Below are 20583 nucleotides of genomic sequence, written 5' to 3'. Positions count from 1 at the left end.
TAACCCCTCGACTATCGTGACCCACAGTATGAACATAAGAAGAAGAATTGCGTTAAGCTAAGAAGCTTTCACTAAGAAGAGGGATTTAAGACGGGGACGTTGAGTAAGGATTTTAAGAAAATACTTGTAAAAACTTTGATATGTAGGGTAGCTACGTACGGCGCGGAAACGTGGTCACTGAAGCAGGATGATAGAAATAGATTGGAGGCTTTTGAAATGTGGGTGTGGAGAAGGATGGAGATGATGAAGTGGACAGAATGGAAAAACAATTGAGGAAGCGCAAGGAATGGTGGAGGAGGACAGCAGATTGTTTGGAGAAATCACAAGAGGCAGGAATTATGGAAGAAAAGCATATTGATCGGCAGTGGGATGTTGAAGACTGTAATAGAGAGGAGAGTGTTAGGCAAGCGAGGAATGGGGAGCAACAGGATGGGGACATTGGACGGGATGAAGGGAGAATGGAAGTATACGGAGATGAAGATGGGCCTACGAGAGAATCGATTAAATACTTGGGCGTTACTCTTACTCATGTCCTCTCCTGGGTGAAAAATACGGGGAATACAAGGACAAGCCAACAAAAAATTAGGATTTATTAGAAGAGTACTGGGTAAATGTGAGGAAAAGGTTAAAGAGAAATGCTATATGTCGTTGGTTAGGCCTCATTTAGAATATTCTGCTAGTATAAATGGGATCCTCATGAAGCTGGATTAATTGCGGAATTGGATCACATGCAGCGTAGAGGAGCTAGATTTGTAAACATTGCTATTATAAACTTGATAGGGCATCCAAAATACTAGAAGAACTAGGTTGGAAATCACTCAATGGAGCGAAGGTTAAATTATAGATTGAATCTCTTTCAAATGAATTTGAAGGAAGTTTCTTTAGCAGTGAGTTTAAAAATTTATTATTACGCCCATCATATTTCGGTAGGAGAGGTCATGTAAATAAAATTAGATAGATTAAGTGTAGAATTAATAGATTTAAGAGTCATATTTTTCACGAACGATAAAGGATCAGAATAACGTTGTCCGACCGCGGTAGGGGTAAAAATATTCGGGTCAAATTTAGTGTGGTGTGTATTCAATTCCTTTGACACACCATAGCGTAGGCTTGCAGGGTACTACAGATACAAAAATACACATTTATGTTACTTTCTCAAGTGGTTCGCCACTCATACAAGCTGCTTACAAAAGCACTGAGCTAATTTTGTAAGTCATTTAACCAAGCTGTCGATGACTTACTCAAAAATAGAAGACCTTTTCATTTTTATTCCCTCCTTTTTCGTATATCAAAGAAGTTTTTCAGTGAGTTAAATTAAAAATTGTTTAGAACTAAAATTTTCACCGGCATGAAATGAGATTTTCACGTTTTTTCTCGTTTTTTGGTGAACATTTTTTCCCTTTTTCAAACCCTTTGAACAGCCTTCCTCTCCCATATCCGTTAACCATCTCACCTAGTGGTGCTTGCACCCCCTGCCATACACAACTTTTTTAAGTGGATCGCAGGGTATTAATGTAGATGTAAAAAGAGTATGTCATTTTCGAAATCGGTCTTAGCTGGTAAAAAACAAGGCGTTCAGCACTACCAAGTCGTTTCATTCGTGAACGTGATGGCAGAGGAGTGCTTCCGATTTCGAAGACGAAAGGATGGGAATATTGAGAGGGGTGGATGCGAGGAATGGGTGGGTCTTCGGTCCCTGAGGATACCGCGATTACCGAGATCGACAGTGCGCATCCTTGCCTCGACGCGCGGTCACCTCTGGACGTTCGACGGCCTTCGGATCGATTGGAATGACGGGCCACACGACGACGCCCATCTCCGAAAGACCTTCCTCACCTCTATCAAAGCACGTGGAATCGGCGAAAGCGGTCACGCTGCATGCGCTGTTAAAATGGCGCACACACACACACACAACAATGGGATTGGGAGGGGGGGTGAGGCGGGGGTAAATGGCGAAAAAGGGAAATGACATCCTTGAGAGTGCTCCAGGAAGTGGCATCCTTGGAAACGCCGTTTCGAGGTAAAAATAGACGCGGTTAACAAACACGGGTCTCTCACGCGAAACTTCATTGCTGCTGCTTGAAAATACTCGGCGCGAATTCGTCTCTTTATCCCTCTCCCCAGGTCGTAATTAAACGTCAGGTGGGGGGGGGGATAATGCAATAATTGGGAAAAGGGTTTACAAGGGGTCAGCAAGCTTCCCTCCCCACTATAGCAATGACTTCCTCTCAATGAAAGATTTTCATCGTTTAAAATGGTAGCCCCACGTGTAGTCTCAACCGCTTCCGATCCAACAAGTTTACAAGACATTCTTTCTACATAATTTATTTTTTAACATAACCTCTTTTTAAGTCTATTCACTATTTCCAGCGATACTCTTAAAGTATCGTTTGTACAGATAAGTGAAGAAAAAAGATGAAGTGCCTATGATAATGAATAACTGATTGGAGCACTTTCCACTTGATAAGTCCAGTCCAGTTCCATTTGGATTTTCCGCTATCAAGTGGGAAAGTGCTACGGTCAGTCATTCATTATGTTCGACTTTCATCTCATCACGCCTGAAGCTACTCAATTTGTGCCTTTGATATTTCGAAATGATGGTGTTTGCATGCGTGTACGTTGAAAAAGTTATTGCATTAATATATATATATATATATATATAATATATTAATTCAATAACTAATTTCGGGGAGTCCAGATGGGCAATGTTAGGAAGAGGTGTAAGGCAGGGTTGCCCATTATCGCCGTTGCTGTTCAACCTGTATGCAGAGGAAATTATTAAAGAGGCATGGGAAGAACTGGAGGTAGGAATGAAAGTGGGCGGGGAATTCGTAAAATCAGCTAGTTTTGCTGATGACCAAGCTTTAGTTTGTCAATGCAACAATTTCAGAGTGTAAAAATCATTCGCCTTGACGGGGATACGAACCCAGATCCCTCAATATCCGGTCGCGTGCTTTAGCCACTTAAGCTATCGAGGCGTCCTCTTAAACTATGAAATTTTTTTTCTCTGAAATTTTTGGGCTTTTAAAGGAACAAGGTGTTGTGACGAAATACCGTACATACAATGTCACAGGCATTCGTAGTCGTTCGCGACGCGCCACAGTCCACGAGGTTAAAGCCAAATTTAAACACTCATGGTGTTTATACTTTGACAAATTCCAAAGAAACTGCGGGAGATGCCGCAACAGTAACTTTTCACGGAGTCATCCGCTAATGTGCATTTCAATGCAACAATTTTAAAGTGTAAAAATCATTCGCCTTGACTGGGATCGAACAGTCAAGGCGAATGATTTTTACACTCTGAAATTGTTGCATTGAAATGCACATTAGCGGATGACTTCGTTAAAAGTTACTGTTGCGGCATCTCCCGCAGTTTCTTTGGAATTTGTTCTAGTTTGTCAGTCAGCCAAGGGGTTGCAAGCATTGCTGAGTGAATTGGAAATTCAGTGCGACTGGTATGGGATGAGAATCAATATTAACAAAACAAAGGTTATGCGATTTTCTAGAAAGAAAAAGGCTAAGCTTAACATTAAAATAGGAGGGTAAAGACTGGAGCAGGTAGACCAGTTTACTTATCTCGGTAGTGTTTTGGACCAACACGGTCAAAGTAGTAAGGACGTAAGGAGAAGAATTGCGCTAGGCAAAGAGGCTTTCACAAGGAGGAGGGAGTTGATGACAGGGACGTTGAGTTAGGATATTAAGAAAAGACTCGTAAAAACTTTGATATGGAGTGTAGCTATGTGCGGTGCGGAAACGTGGTCATTGAAGCAGAAGGATAGACGTAGACTGGAGGCTTTTGAAATGTGGGTGTGGAGAACAATGGAGAAGGTGAAATGGACCTAGAATAAAACAAATGAGGAAGTACTTGGTGAGGTGGGTGAAGAGAGGGGTTTGTTGGGAGAAATCCTATGGAGGCAGGAAAAGTGGATGAAGGGAGGAAAAAAGTACTCAGAGATGAAGAGGGACCTGATGTAGAGTAGGATGTTTTGTTTTGCTAGGGGCCAATAATTATTTAATTAGTAATTACGTCCATCCAAAAACCTACCTTAACCGGTAGATTACTTGATAATAAATAAATATACATATAAAAGGGGAAAACGTTAGACGGGGAGGAAGGTTTAAGAATAAGATAGGAATGTTAGATGGAATTAAGGGGTTACGAAGGAATGAATCGGAATTTGAGAACAGTTTAATACGGCGTCGTATGTCAGGAATTTTGTTAGAAGATCCTTGTAAATATATCGTTCTTTTGTTGTAAAGGCTGTGTAAATCCAAAACCCTACCTTAACGGACAGAATTCCGACCATGAAAATAATTATAACTTCATTTAATCTAGTCAAAATTCGTATTAAGGAAAATTCTTGTCAATTTTACCATCAAACGACGCGACTCGAATTTAAGATTTTCACGCGCCAGCGTGAGGTTTTGATTTCCGGGAACCGTTTCCAAAATTCCAACACAGATGGCAGCAGACGCCCGATTGCGACTAAAATGCCTTCCACTCGGTCTTATTGGAAACTGCGTGATTCGACGGCGGATGTGGGGTAGACTCTAAAACTTTCAGTCGGGAGTCCGAACCATTACCTACCTCAACGGCGAATGGAAAGACACGTGGCGAATAAGCGCGATGCAGAGATATCGTCAAAAAACACAAATAAATCGGAGGCAAAAAATGTTCATCAACGATGAAAAACAGGTCTGTATATTACAAACTAAGTTATTTGCTTAAATATTACTACAAAAGGCAGATCACGAAATAGAACCTGATACATTCCTATGGCTAATACTGTCTTAATACGCTACATAATACATCTTCACACCATACTTAAAGATTAAAAAATTATTGAGAAACATATATTTTACATCTCCCCCGGTTTCCAATTCTCTATTCATCCAACTTCCTTACTTCACCGACATTCTCACTTCAACAACCACAGTACCTCCCCCCACAAGTGAGAGTAGATATAATAGCTTAATAAACCAAGCCCAGCGACGCGAAAACTCACTTAAATAGGGTATTGAAACAGGAAGAAGGCAGTTCATCTTAACCCTCAGTGGCCTCACACGAATATCTGGTACCCATAAAAAACAAAAGCTTGGGTGAAGCTTAAGAGTATCGAGAGGGAGCCCCGGAAAATGAGCCCTGACCATTCGGTCAGAAGTCCAATTTAATAGCCACTAGTCTACCGACGTCGTAAAACTTTCAATTTTTTAAATTCGTTTACATAGTATCCCCTAAGCCACTACTTGTGTGTGTGGCAGAGGGTGAATATACAACAGACTACGTCTGACCCACAATATCTTTCCCCCAAAGCGCGGTCGGACAATGTTATTCTGATCTCTTTTCGTTCGTGGAAAAAATGACATCTTAAATCTATCTGTTCTACATGATCTCCCATACCGTACTACGATGGGGTAATGATACATTTTCTACATCACTGCTAAAGACACATCCTTCCAATTTATGCAAGAGCTTCAATATATAATTTACCCTTCGCTCCGTGAGTGATTCCCAGCCTAGCTACTATGATATTTTGAATACGCTACTAAGTTTATCATAACAACGTTTTACAAATCTAGCTCCTATCTACGATGCACGCGATCATATTTGGCAATTAATCCAACTTCGTGACGATTCCATATATTTGCAGCATATCGCTCTGAATGAGGTCTGAACAGCGAAAGATAACATTTCTCTTTGACCTTTTCATCACATTTACCCGGCACTCTTCCGATAAATCCTAATTTTTGTTGGTTTTCTACATATTCCCGGTATGTGTTCCATCCAGGAGAGATCGTGAGTGAGGGTAAAGCCTAGGTACGAGCACAAATTTAATCGCATAAATTCCTTTGCTTCTCCATGCAAAACACAACCCACACAACAATAAACCCCTCTTCAATTCCGCACCCTTCCTTCCTCCCTTCATTCTGTCCAACATCCCTTTCCTATCCCTCCCCTTTCCTCGTTTGCCTAACATTCCCCCCTCTATTACAGTCTTCAACATCCCGCTGCCGGTCAATACCCCCTTTAAATATAATATATATATATATATATACATATATATATATATACACACATATAAATATATATGTATATATATACATATGTATATATATACACACACAAACATTAATATATATATATGTTTTTTCTATTTTTATATATATACCTATGTCTTCAATATCCCATTACCAATAAAAATGCACTACATCATTCTTCCCTGACTCCTTTGGATTTCTCCTAACACTCACTCATCTCTCTCCTTTACTATCAACATACCATTGCCACTTCCTCGTTTGTTTTCCTTTCTGTCCATTCCACCTTTCTCACCCTTCTCCACAACCACATTTTTAAAATTCTACAATCTGCACCTATCATCTTACCTCAATGATCAAGTTTCCGAACAGTGGAAAACCATGTTCAAAATATCGAAGTCTTCACTAATCTTTTCTTCATACGAGAGCTCTCTGTTTTATGCTTTATTTTAGTCGCTGATATTTTTATATTCTTTAATTTCTCGGGGAAAAAGTGCACATGAATGGAGACGGGGATGAATAAGCAGAGCAAAAATACAAGCTAGGATATAAAACTAGATAAATATCTACTGTCTACGTGTGGAATATGACCTTAAATAAAACTAAGAGAAGACAAGAAAGACTGATACTATAAACCATATAAGTTACAGACGGGCCAAAGGGGAAGAATATTTATATTCGTGACGATTTTTCAGTGATTTGAAGATGCAAGGCTTACAGTAAATGGAAATGTATGTCTTGATATCATAAGGTGCACCTTTAATTGAAGGAAACATTTGGAGATAATGGGGAGGAAAAGGATTAATAATTACAGAAATGGGTTGTGTAAGACGCCAAAGTGAGGTATTGTGGCGGAATTGAGATATTGACAGGTATTGGCAGGCAAAGTGTAATGAATACCGGATAGTTTATAACGAACCAATCCTCAGAAGTAAAAACCTTTTGCGATGATGAAACAAGATCAATTGCAGAACACTGGCAACATAATGGGGTTAACGTAAGATTCATTATGGAGGTAACGTATTATAGATATTACGCAAATGGGTTAAATTGACAATCAAGAATACCTTGGGGAGGTCATCTGAATCCTCCATGTTGATATTTTCTATTCCCTCAAAAGGTAAGTATCCCACGTATGTAAGCCTGTATCACTTCGGGACATCCACATTCACGCACTAAATACTCCAGTCAGGGAGGGCACCAATCGCACACGCGTGTCATATACTTTGGATGAGGCGTTATAAGCGGATGAGATTCGTAATTCTCATCCACGATGGTCGCGGGAACGAGACCAATTTTTCGACCGCATTTGAAGTTAGACTCTCGCTCACTGAGAAAGTTACGCCTATGCCTGAACAAATTAAAAAAAAGTGGGGGCAAAAAGGAATTTATCGCACCGGGGCGCGTTATCTTCGGAGGGGAGGAGAGGTACGGGGGGAGGAGGTGGGCATGTTTCCGTCCCGCGTAAATCTTTTATGAAGGGTTTTTCTCTTCCCTCTTGCTTCAAGCCTGAGGTATTTTGGCCCCGGATACCTAGAGTTACACACCAAACTTAACGAGCCAATACGCAAGCCTCCCAAATACCTTTCAAATGCAACTAATGGATGTTCATCTCCGTAGAATATGTGAATGAATGGCTTATCTTTAATAAAATATGTATTACTTCAAGGCCACAGTCGTAACGACGCTCCAAGGCCATACGTCGTCGCGATGCCCGAAAATGTACACAAATTGTTGCTCTGACAAACATTAGAACGTAGTGTTCTCACAGCATCATTGTCACGAAGAGCGTCGTTACGCATCTTGCGTATTGCATTGTTGCTCGTTATTATCTAGGGTACATAAATAAATTAATTAAAAATAAATAAATAAACCTAAAGCCCCATTACATAACAAACTCTTCTTCAATTCTGTATTCCTACATCTATATCTACTTAATACCCCGCAAGCCGCCGCAAGGGCGTGTGGCGGGGGGTGTTAGGACACCACTCGTAATTTAGAAAAGAAAAAGAAAAAAAAACCGCATGCAATAACCACAAAATCATATATCCAAAAAAAAACATGGCATACATTCATGCCAGAACACTTACACCCCACACACAAGCAAACACTCACACAACTACCAACTAACACACACATGCACCTGAAATTATACCCAACATCTTTGCAATGTTTAATTTTGTTCCGACTTGTAAATTCAATGTTTTTAATATTTCTTAAGTGTCTTCGGTTTCTTGCTATTATGATTCCTGATTGTTCGGGGGAAGAATGAATATTCGTACCTATCTGTCCTGGAATCTATCTTCCTTATTTCATTTCTTCTACCTGCATTCATTCCGACACTTGGCAATCATAATTAAACTTTAAAAAGTGCATAGACATAAATTTCAATTAAGTACGTAGGCATTACCCTCACTCACGATCTCTCTCGCGTGAAACACATACGGGGAATATGTGGACAAGCTAACAAAAAATTAGGATTTATTAGAAGAGTACTTAGTAAATGTGATGAAAAGGTCAAAAAGAAATCTGCCGTTGGTTAGGCCTCATTTAGAACATGCTGATATTATAAATGGGATCATCACGAAGTTGGATTGATTGCCGAATTGGATCGCGTGCAGCGTAGATAGGTGCTAGATTGGTAAAACATAGTTACGATAAACTTAGTAGCATATCCAAAATATTAGAGCAGCTAGGCTGAGAATCACTCAATGGAGCGAAGGTTAAATTACAGATTGAAATTCTTGCAAAAAATTGGAAGGAGGCTTCTTTAGCAGTGTGGCTGAAAATGTAAGATTAGCCCCATCGTACTACGGTAGGAGGTATCATGTCATGGTAATGGTTCATACGAGACTTAACACCGAGTTTCCATCCAATATAACATTTAAAATCCTTATTTCAGTAACTGAAATAAGTATCGCGTTTAAACGGTTTTAATGTGTCCAGGCAACGAGTTTTGCATTATCTATTATTAAACAGCAAACGCCGTGCGCGAACTTTACTAGGACTGGTGACTTGACATGTGCATTTGAGAAACGGCCCCCTGATGGGTTTGGCTCTCCCTAAGACGCAGCAATGGGTTTTCTAGGGGGATAACAGAAGAGAAAACGCCAAGAGAAAGAAAAAAGGCGAAGGCAGAGTAAATAGGAGTGTCCGTCGGGAAGAATTTTATCAGGGTTATGGAAAGGGAAGAATAGAAAGACGCCAGTCAACCGACCGAAGAATCATCCCTAACTCTGGGCGCACAAAGAACGAATAAAAAAATGTTTCTTTTCTTAACAAAACAATTGTTGATTGGAACACTTCACCTGCAATACTATTCGAACCCTTTCCTAACAGGGGTAAAGACTTTTAAGAAAAGATGTATACAATTGATGTAATAATTTGATTAATGTAATGTGTAAAATTGTAAGTAGCAGCTTAATTTTTGATTTTTTTTCTTGTTGATTCGGAAAATGATGTCGATAAGATGGGGATTTTTTTTCTTTTTTTTGTGTCAGAGATTTTTTCCAAAGAAAATGCGGGAGATGCCGCAACAGTAACTTTCAACAGAGTCATCCGCTAATGTGCATTCCAATGCAACGATTTCAGAGTGTAAAAATCATTCACCTTGACCAGGATTCGAACCCGGGTCCCTTAATGTCCGGTCGAGTGCTTTAGCCACTTAAGCTATCGAGGCGTCCTCTTAAACTATGAAATTTTTTTTCTCTGAAATTTTTGGGCTTTTAAAGGAACAAGGTGTTGTGACGAAATACCGTACATACAATGTCACAGGCATTCGTAGTCGTTCGCGACGCGCCACAGTCCACGAGGTTAAAGCCAAATTTAAACACTCATGGTGTTTATACTTTGACAAATTCCAAAGAAACTGCGGGAGATGCCGCAACAGTAACTTTTCACGGAGTCATCCGCTAATGTGCATTTCAATGCAACAATTTTAAAGTGTAAAAATCATTCGCCTTGACTGGGATCGAACAGTCAAGGCGAATGATTTTTACACTCTGAAATTGTTGCATTGAAATGCACATTAGCGGATGACTCCGTTAAAAGTTACTGTTGCGGCATCTCCCGCAGTTTCTTTGGAATTTGTTCTAGTTTGTCAGTCAGCCAAGGGGTTGCAAGCATTGCTGAGTGAATTGGAAATTCAGTGCGACTGGTATGGGATGAGAATCAATATTAACAAAACAAAGGAAGATCCCCCCGCGGAGAGGGACGATGGATTGAAAGGGAGACTTAAAAACAGATGAACAGAACACTAATGAGGTCATTCGGAAAGAATGGGTTATGATAACAAAACACACGAGGTTAGTGAAAGAGCATGAATTTTAGTAGAAATAATTATTCCCTAGACGCTGAGGGTGGCAAGTAGAATTTTTACTGCCTATTACCCTATACTTGCTATCCCGTATTATCGGTGGGAAGAAGAAGTCCTTGAGTCTGCTAGATCTGGCATCTATTTCACGAATTGTATATGCATGATCCAAGCGACCAATGTTATGTAAGAGTGCGAATAATTTGCGAGACCTTGGTGCTGAAACATTCGGATATTAATTTATTAAGTAATTTAAACCTAGCATTGAATCGTCTTTCTTCTAATGATTCCTACCCAAACTCCATAAACATTTCTGTGACGCTTATCGTTTTATTGTAACAGTTTTTAAACTGAAACGGGCTGCTTGGCGTTGAACCTTCGACATTTCCTGAACGAGGCGAGACTTTTCCAGTCGGATCCCATACACTACGATAATATTCTAAATGAGGCCTTACAAGAGCGTGATGACAACGTTCCTTGAACTTGGGGTCACTCCTGCCAACAATTCGTCTAATATATCCCAATTTTTTATATGCTTGCCCGCAGATTTTACGTATGTAGGCCCTCCAAGATAAATCTTTGGTGATTGTAATTCCTAGATATTTTACTGAATCAACTAATTCTAGGTCAACTCCAGCTAATTATTAAACAAATCCCGTTGATCTTTTAAACGATTTTACAACCAACCATTTATTAAGATTTAATGACAATTCCCATTTAGCAATGCAATCTAGATCCTCTGGTAGAATTAAATGATCCTAATCCCCAGATATCTCTCGATGAATCACTGTGTCATCCGCGAACATCCTAATCTTAATTTCCACTTCGTAGTTCAAATCTATCGGAAAAATTAAGAAAAGTAAAGGCCCGAAGAATTTGAACCCGAAGAAGAGTCCATTGAACGATGACGCCATTTGACGATCGAATGAAACAATGACTAACCTGAAAATGAAACCGCACGGTAACCATGGCTGCAAACTTATCCTTCCTTCTCAGCCGGCTAGCGAATTAACAATGTCAGTGTGGCGTGAAAGCGAATCACGAATGGCGAATGATGAATAGGAGAGAGAGGGAGTTGGGTGGGGGGGAAGGAAATAGGGGAGGGGGGGGGAAGAGATAAACTCGCCCAGCATTAAAACAGCATGGGATATTGAAGGATCGATTTTTTTATACTCTTTGCCAAATAAAAAAGTGATAACAATATTCGCGATAAGAACTTACCCACTCATCGCCGGAAACGAAATTTTATCTCCTTTCAAATCAATCGCCGAGGCGCACAATGTACGTCTTCACTGGTACGCACCTTTGATTTGGAAAAGTCACTTCAAAATAAAGGAATGCCTTTCTCGTGAGTTGCGGAAGTCATTCACCGAAACTTGAGAGGCGGTGAGCAAGGAGACTGTGACAAAATCCATTCGAACCCAATATACGTAACATATAGACCTCCGCCGATTCACAACTAGTTCCCACAGGGAGAGAGTTCATAGAATGATCAAGAAGCCATTTATTTATTGACCATAAACCAGTTCTTATCAGACCTCTCAATACAAATCCGTGCAAAAATCCAGTTATAAAAGTTGAAGATTGAACTAAAGATAGATTGGTTGAATCATCACTGGAATAGTGTACCTAGATCAGCAGATTTAGAATTCTCTTCTGAGGTGTTCTAAGGTATTTCAGGCTAAAATACTTTATGACTTCAGATGTAAACGTAAATGTACTTATATTTTTCATTGGCCTAGCCTTTCAGGAGAGATTTCGGATAGACCCCGTGCCATGGTACCGCAAGCTCGAAGCAGGTCCCAGCCGTCTGGATTAAATCCTTTGTAAACCTCTTCGGTGTTTTTCTAGTTAACACTTAAAGAGGTTAAGGTGGCTCCCTGGCGAGGTAAAAACTTCTCCGGAAACCATCCTGGGCTAACCAGTGTGACTGTGTTATTTGCTAATTCCCAAGTACGGTCCCTGGCAATAGGATTAATTTCCTTGTAAACATATCCGGGTAACACCCCCTCCACCCTGTGTTAATGTGAACGTTCTTATATTTTGAATGTGTTTAATCACTGGCGAGGGATTAACTTTCCCCATAAATCACCGCACAAATCTTAATCTTACCCTTCTTTTCTACTTTTACAGTGGTGTGAAAAACCCTTAGAGGCTTAAGGAAATATTATTTTATGTAGTTAATCTAAACGTTGTTATAATAAACTGGAGAGCGTATAAAAATTATTAGAGGAGCTAGGTTAAAAATCACTCACAGAGCGAAGATGAAATTACAGATCAAAAAATTAAATTTCTGAAAAATAAATGCGTAACTGGATTCGAATATGGACCACTTACGATTGGTAGACCGTGGCCAACATTTCAAAATCGTTCTAATGAATATATAGTAAATATTTTCCGATAGCTATTAGCCTCGATTACAGAATTAAGGGACTTCCACGGCAGGGGAAAAGAACGTTTCCTGGCGCCTTAACAATGCCATCCATGGCGCCTTAAGAGTTCTTCCTACTTGTTTCCCTTTTCTTCATCTTCTCGTGTGTCCCCTCAATTGACTTCAATCTTCATCCACACTTGGAAGTACTGTGTTACTTGATCTTTCAATTTTATTTTCACCATTATGCCGTTTCCAGTCTGTATGTGATCATATCTTCCGTTGCCCTTATAGTACCTCTTTCCCAATCCAACATGGTTGATCCCTGTATCTATATGGCAGGCAGCTTTCTTGTAATTTTAAAGTTTATCCCCTCCTTGTATACATAGATAACAAATCAATTTAGAGCTCTGCTCTTCACTAGATAAATAAATCCAGTTGAATTATGAAACTGATTGCGGAAAGGTTACCTGAGAAATGGAATTATTTACCTGTATAGAGAGTATTTAATCCGAGATAGTAAAAATAGTAGTAGGGGCATAAAAAGAGGAACAGAGATCGGGAAAAGAAGCATTAAATAGGAGGAGGGAATTCACGGAAGAGGCGTTCAGTTAGGATGATAAGAAAAGATTTTGAAAATTTTAATGAGCTGTATAGTCTTTTAAGGCTCAGAAACATGGTCGTTGGAGCAAGAGAATATGCGTAGATTGGAGGGTTTTGGGATAAGGGTATTGAAAGGTATGGACAAAGTTAAACGAATAGATAGAATAAAAAAAGAGAGGTTCTAAGCAAAGAAGAGACAAAGAGAGGATTGTTGAGAAAAATCCTAAGGAGGCAGAAAAAGTGGATGGAAAGCGTATTAATTAGCAATAGGGTGTTGTACAATATTATTTTTATTATGAGGTAATCTACCGGTTAAGGTAGGTTTTTGGATGGACAAAACTACCAAATAAATATTTTATTACTCCCAACAAAACACAAAATCCATCATCCTACTCTATATCAGGTCCCTCTTCATCTCAGAGTACTTTCTTCCTCCCTTCATCCCGTCCAACATCCCTATCCTGTTCCTTCCCTTTCCTCGTTTGCCCAACATTCTCCCCTCCATCACAGTCTTCAACATCCCACTGCCGGTCAATACCCCATTCATCCACTTTTCCTGCCTCCATAGGATTTCTCCCAACAAACCCCTCTCTTCGCCCACCATACCAAGTACTTCCTCATTTGTTTTCTTCTCTGTCCATTTCACCTTCTCCATTCTTCTCCACACCCACATTTCAAAAGCCTCCAATCTACGTCTATCCTCCTGCTTCAATGACCACGTTTCCGTACCGTACATAGCTACGCTCCATATCAAAGTTTTTACGAGTCTTTTCTTAATATCCTTACTCAACGTCCCTGTCATCAACTCCCTCCTCCTTGTGAAAGCCGAGTATGAGATATTAAACACTAAAAGAGCCAATCACCTGGAAAATCAGGAAATAAACTGGAAATAGTATCTGTTTTGATTATGTTTTCCTTTAAATGGAAAGGCGAGCAAGGAATACAAGCACATTTGCAATTTCCCTTCAGAGTAAACTATGATACGTATAGGTCTGCCCTTTGTGAGTCTTGAAATTTGTTTATAGATGTCCACAACCGATCCACCCCAGCCCCGCTCCCGTTTGGGCAAAAGGATTATTCCACTAGCTGCAGTATACTTGACAGCGTCCAGCCTGATTCATAAAAGCTCCTACCTCTCCCAAGGGGAAAACGACGCTATCGCTGAAGTAATCAGATTATGACTAGTTAGTTGAATGTGCTAACGTTGCCTCTGGCCAACGACCGATAACCTTTCTCCGGGTCATGTTTCTCATCTACACTTACTCGAGTGATGAAGGATAATTTCAGGAGAGGGAACATTCTCTCCGATTCGACAGAAAAAGAGAAACGGAGGCAAATGGTTGGCCCCAAAAATATGGAAGGGGCCAGTGGAAAAAATACTTAAAGCATACTCGATATAATTACGATAGAGTATCCGCTAATGACAAAAGCCATGTCCATAACACCCAGTAATCAAAATCAAGAGCTCATTATTTGCTTCCTATGAAAAGCTAAAACTATACCGATTTGAGGTCCTTTGGAAATTGATTGCGACGCCAAGTTCTTAAACCACGTTCCTATAGATTATATTCAAAATACATACATGCTACATGACTGATTGATGAAGTTTTCTCGGGTCTTCCACCGGGTCAGGGGTTTGGCCCGGTGGAAGACCCGAGAAAACTTCATCAAGCAGATACGCCGGGAAAGCACCAAATCTTACTACATGACTGATGTTGAGGAAAAATTGATATTTCTATGCATTTGGACCTAAAAGCGACGGAACGCTAGCCAAAGAGATCTGGGGCTATTATGGGGTGAAGACAATCACTAAGATTCACAGCAACTTTCTTGTTCCGGGTACGTCCCGGAATAGGACCTATTCTCTCCAGTGGACGGAACAGGACCTTTCCTCACCGTAAGATCGATCTTAAGATCGATAGCCGCCTTTTACCGGGAAATTTAATTACCACTACTATTTTAATAGTGTATTAAAAATTAAATTTAAGTAGGTAATGGGGCATAGATAAAATAAACAAGGGCAAAGACTGATACTCAGACCTAGGATCCCAGATTGTGCCAAGAAAAAGAAAACACGTATCGGCATAGATGTTTGTTGTTAGTTTTTTGGTCACACACCTTAGTAGTATTTTGGACAGAGATACTGTGTGCGAATACTGATGTACCGTAATTTCTACTTCCCCTAAATACCTAGATATGTAGGGCATAGATCCTGGTATAAGTAAGATTACTACTGTAATCAACCCGATGGTTTGATCGGTGAGGGTTGAGCTCGGCTATCACTTTGTTGATCTATGACTAAATCTAAACGAATTGTGAAATACACAAAATAACTGGGTAAAAAGGGTGGTGGCAGCTCCTTATTCCCTACCACACCCATAATTTTCTATGAAGACCTCGTACCCTAACAATTACACAGAGTTTGGGCAGAGCTGAGGGTACCCAATAGCGTTCCTGGGAATCGAAACCGGGACCTCCATTCAGTAGACCAGCGCTCTACTTACTGGACCATCATATCACCACAATATCAGTTAATTTGTCCAAAAATATACCCTGATCTCTAGGTCTTTTTCAGCACAAATGTACATGTATTTAGGAAAAAGGTATCAGAAACAAGTAGAAATATACCCATACAACTAGTTACTCATCGGAACCTAGGTAACAACAGTACATTCCGGTATCTCCCAGATTTATATTTCCGGCTAAAATTAGAAAACTGAGGTGACAGTGGACGACATCCCGAGCTAAACCTGGAAACTTCAACACATGCAATGCAGTACTGTAGTTCGAAGTCTCCGAACCAGTAAAGATGAAAGAGTGACTGACCTTCCTGGTCCTCCTCCTCGGGGGTTTCCAGCTTTTCTCGCCCGTGTCCCCGTTGTGGAAGAAGGTCCTGCCGGAGGCGTCAGAGTACTCGGCCCAGCCGTTGGACAGCTGCCTCACGGCCTGTTGTTCTTGCGTCGGAGAGGGTGGTGGGAGCAGGGACGAGGAGGAGACGGGTCGGCTGGGCGGGGGCAGGGCGATGGTGGGCGCCTCCGGGAAAGGGGCGGCGGAGACGTAGGTGGGCGACGAGGAGGCGGAGGAGGAAGAGGAGGCGGCGTCCGGCGGGGGCGGGACCGAGGGGCAGGGCACGGGGATGGAGGGTGGCGGGGTGATGGGCCGGTGGTGGTGGTGATGGTGATGATGGTGGGCGGAGGCCGTAGGCAGGGTGGGCGTCGACGGGGAGGAGCGGGCCCGCAGGGGGGACGAGGGGGGCCGGAGGAGGCGGGGGAGAGTGGTGGTGTTGGTGGTGTTGGCGGCGGAGGCCGGGGAGGACGAGGAGGAAGACGGGGTCATAAGGGTGGACGTCGAATGGGCCGCCACCTGTTGGAAGAGAAGAGCGCATTCAATTACGTGGACAATCTCTACATGCATAAACAAGATATCGTATGAGCAGACGTGTACGTAAAAAACTTTAAACACAGCAAACAGACCCGAAATTCAGTTTTTTAGGTAATGGTAGGGTGCACCCAGTACTAAGCCCTATACGGCGAGTGAAATTCACTCATCAGGGTAGGGGGGCTAATTCCAACTTCAACTATCAGTTCGTAGGAAACTCATAGTTCATCTACTTGCATACACAAAACATCTCAGAAAAAGGAAAAACGAGGCGAAGGAAGACATTTGTATGAAACTTCGAAAGTCAGACTGATGAAAGACGGAGGTTTTTTCTCTTGTAAGCCTCATCTGAAGGCTTTTAGGAACGATTTTGACAGAATACTTTTCTTAAGAGATTAATATTCATCACCTCTAACCACCCTTAATGCGTTCAAAGAAAAATTGGAGAAAAAAAAGAGAATCAAAAACCGGTTCAACTTAATAAGATACCCATCAACCCATCCCCATCCCCCCCCCGTTACCAATCACGAACGTAGAAGGGAACAACAACAACAATCATGACCGAGCGAAGTGACTTCACCATCTCCATGACGACGACGATCCCGCTTAACTAAGGTCGAAGATGGGGAGGATGGGGGTCCATCGTCAAGAGGTGGTGATTCACCTTTCGACATTCCTCACGCATTACGTCGAACCTGAGTTTATCCCGTAACAACAAGAAGAAATTCGATGCTTTGAGAGATAGATACAAGCTGAAAATCGAAATTTCGGGCATGTAGCGACCGATGGAAATTTATTTTAAAATTGAACCCCAAGAATTTATAGGAAAATATTGAACAAAATTCAATGGACCTGTATTCCATTGTAAAATATTTCACTTTCTTTCATGATCTGCACACAGCAGCATATGCATCAAACACATTAGATTTCAGCACAAAGCAATACGAAATAGTCTTAAAAAATAAAAAAATTCCAAAACTACAACACGTCTGGCATAATCGACAGGGAAAATTGGGACAAAATTATGTGTGTGTGTATGAAGAATAAAGTGTATGAAACACACCATCTTTTGTATCTGAAATGATTCAACAATTGATGTCGTTGCCATGGATACAACAAGGAGAATTCGTGACCGAATCAATAAAAGTTACAGCAAAGGAGAAACAGCCGATAGGTGATAATTACAACAGGGTTCAGCCAGTGATTATCTTCGAATACTTAACATTGTAAAGGTAATTAATTACGGGCCTACATTCGGGAAGGTCATGTGGGTTATTTCAATTATTTCTATCTGAATGAGCGACATTTAATGCAATTTCATTTTGTTAAATGTATAAGCCATTATTTTTATTTTAAAAAGGATTATCAATTACGACTCAGCTTTAAATAATCCAGTGGTAAATGTTTAGGTATAAAATTCGTTGGTGGTTCGCTGAAATATATAGGTTAATTGAACTTCGTTGTGACTTCGTCCATTACTATAATAAACTGTCCGTAAACAAGAGTAAACATCATATATGACTATAACTGCTGCACTAAATATAATATAACTGTGTGAAAGATCTCTTGGTGACAGAGATACATGAGTTCTTATGGTAACCGGGATTAGGAATTACTGCAAAAAATATTTTTTTTCACGAGCGACCAAAAATATTGAGATGAAAACAAAAACGAACTCGCCATCCATTGAGCGATAAATTGATTACTGATAAACTTTTGACCTTTCATCCGTTTATTCGATGTCTATCTAATGTAACACAGTCTAAAGTAGATTTTAATATATAGAAGTTAACATAATTTAAGAAATTGCTTATGGTAATGGTAATCCACGTATAGTCTGATATATTCTCTTTTGGATTTATAGGATATTTATAATATATCTCTTCTCACGCCCATTAGATAGGGAATAAATGACATTCGACACGTTTTTAGCTAACAGCGTCAATCGAAGTGTCATAAAAATATCCGAAGAAGTATTCTGTGTGTCTTCTAAGTCCCCATTAAATGCAAATAGACTAATTCCGAAAATATGCGGGAGATACCGCGACAGTAACTTTTAATGGAGTAATCCGCTAAATGTACATTACAATGCAACAATTTCAGAGTGTAAAAATTATTCGCCTTGACCGGGATTCGAACCCGAAACTTTCAATGTCCGGCCGAGTGCTTTCGGATTCCTCGACAGCTTAACTGGCTAAAGCACTTGGCCGAAAATCGAGAGTTCCGGGTTCGAATCTAGGTCAAGGCGAATGGTTTTTAAACTCTGAAATTGTTGCATTGCCGAGTGGACTCTGTTAAGCGCAAAGACGCCGCTGATTCCAAGAAGAAGGCGCCGTTGATCCAAGAATAGTTTTTATGCCCAGAGGCGTGGTCACTCTGACAGGGTATATGTCGGACGGACTGCCCGATATTTTAATGTAAGGACTATAGAATGTTTTAGTGATTTTTAAAATAATTGCGAACTTTACGACAGTTTTTTGCCAATCATATTTAAACTGCGACAGTGCCAATGATCCTAATGTAAACATTTCACGTTTGAATAGCAGTCTACGAGAGATTGATGCTCAGGAACAAGAGCTAGAAAATTGAAAGTGAATCGGTGACTCTGAAATGACCGTTGTCAAAGAATTCCCCTCCCTTTTCCCCCAACCTCCTTCTATGCCCCCCTCTCCTCTCACCCCATCCCTGATGAATATACGAGGACGGTTGAATATGTACGCGTGTTGGAAATGAAGAAACCATTTCTTCAAAAACATTTTTTTTTATTTCAACATAGTCCCCTTTTAGAAAGATACACTTCCCCCAACGTTCCGGCCATTTTTTTTTTAACCCCTCTAAAAAATAGGATTTGTCGAACACTCCAAAATACGTCTCTGTCTCGGCGATAACTTCCTCGTTTGAGCTACATTTTTTTCCCGCGAGCCATTTCTTCATGTTAGCGAATAAGAAAAAGTCGCAGGGAGCCAGATCGGGTGAATACGGGGGGTGCGGCAGCAATTCATAACGTAGTTCATGCAGTTTTGCGGCGAAAACTCCGGATCAGCTTGTTGTCCACCGTGAGCAATCGCGGCACCCATCAGGCCGACAATTTTTTCACCGCCAACTTATCATGTAAAATATTAATTGCCGTTCTGGTCGACACACCCACGGCCTCTGCTAATTCGCGCACTTTCGTTCGTCGATCAGCGAGAATCATGGCGTGGACTTTTTGAATGATTTCCTCGGTAGCCACGTCTGCCGGGCGTCCTGGTCGCTCCTCATCATAAACAGATGTTCGCCCACGTTTAAATTCTTTTTGAACCAATATCTAACTGTGGTCATAGATGGCGAAGTGTCCCCATAAACAGCATCCAACTTAGCTTTTATCTCCTCGCATTTCTTCCCATCCAAAAACAAAAAGCGAATTACCGAACGATAGTGCTCTTTTTCCATCTTAGCGAAAATCACGAAACACGTCTTACGCGAATGGCTGCCAAATTCAAACTAACCTTTAAATCAGTCTGAAATTTGTTTCGCCGTCGTTTGATAGATGACAGCACACGATGATAACATAAACTTCCCTCAGGAACGCCCTTTGTCGTCAAACACGGGTACTTATTGAACCACCCTCGTTAGAGGGTTGTGATACGTAATGATGGCGGGTAAATGGGTCTGATGGGTAGATGCTTATACATGTATGTAATTTGAGGATTTCAGAAAGGTAACGTTACCAATTACCAACTGGGACTGCCTGTAGTGAGTAACAACTTTTGAACGTAAAGAGACACACTGACGCCTTGTTCATTGACTCCTGTGTTCATTCTTTTAGGAAAAAACAGTCAATAGCCATATTTATTTTATGGTTATAGCTCACTGGGCTAGCAAGCATGAAGAAGAACTCGGA

General features: G+C 40.8%; 1 protein-coding gene across 5 annotated transcripts in view; it reads right to left on the bottom strand.

Annotated features, from left to right (window-relative positions):
- Nucleotides 1-20583, bottom strand: part of LOC139691375 (rho GTPase-activating protein 15-like) — a 1001962-nt gene that overhangs the window by 501398 nt on the left and 479981 nt on the right. For all 5 annotated transcript variants that reach the window (XM_071589170.1, XM_071589169.1, XM_071589171.1 and 2 more), the window contains exon 2: nt 16149-16685. In XM_071589170.1, the coding sequence (XP_071445271.1) occupies nt 16149-16685 (537 nt within the window). The remainder of the gene's footprint in view (nt 1-16148; nt 16686-20583) is intronic.

Source organism: Hetaerina americana, unplaced genomic scaffold (assembly GCF_022747635.1).
Source record: "Hetaerina americana unplaced genomic scaffold, ioHetAmer1.1.p SCAF_33, whole genome shotgun sequence".
Classification (NCBI taxonomy): domain Eukaryota; kingdom Metazoa; phylum Arthropoda; class Insecta; order Odonata; family Calopterygidae; genus Hetaerina; species Hetaerina americana.
This window is presented reverse-complemented; position numbering and strand designations above follow the sequence as displayed.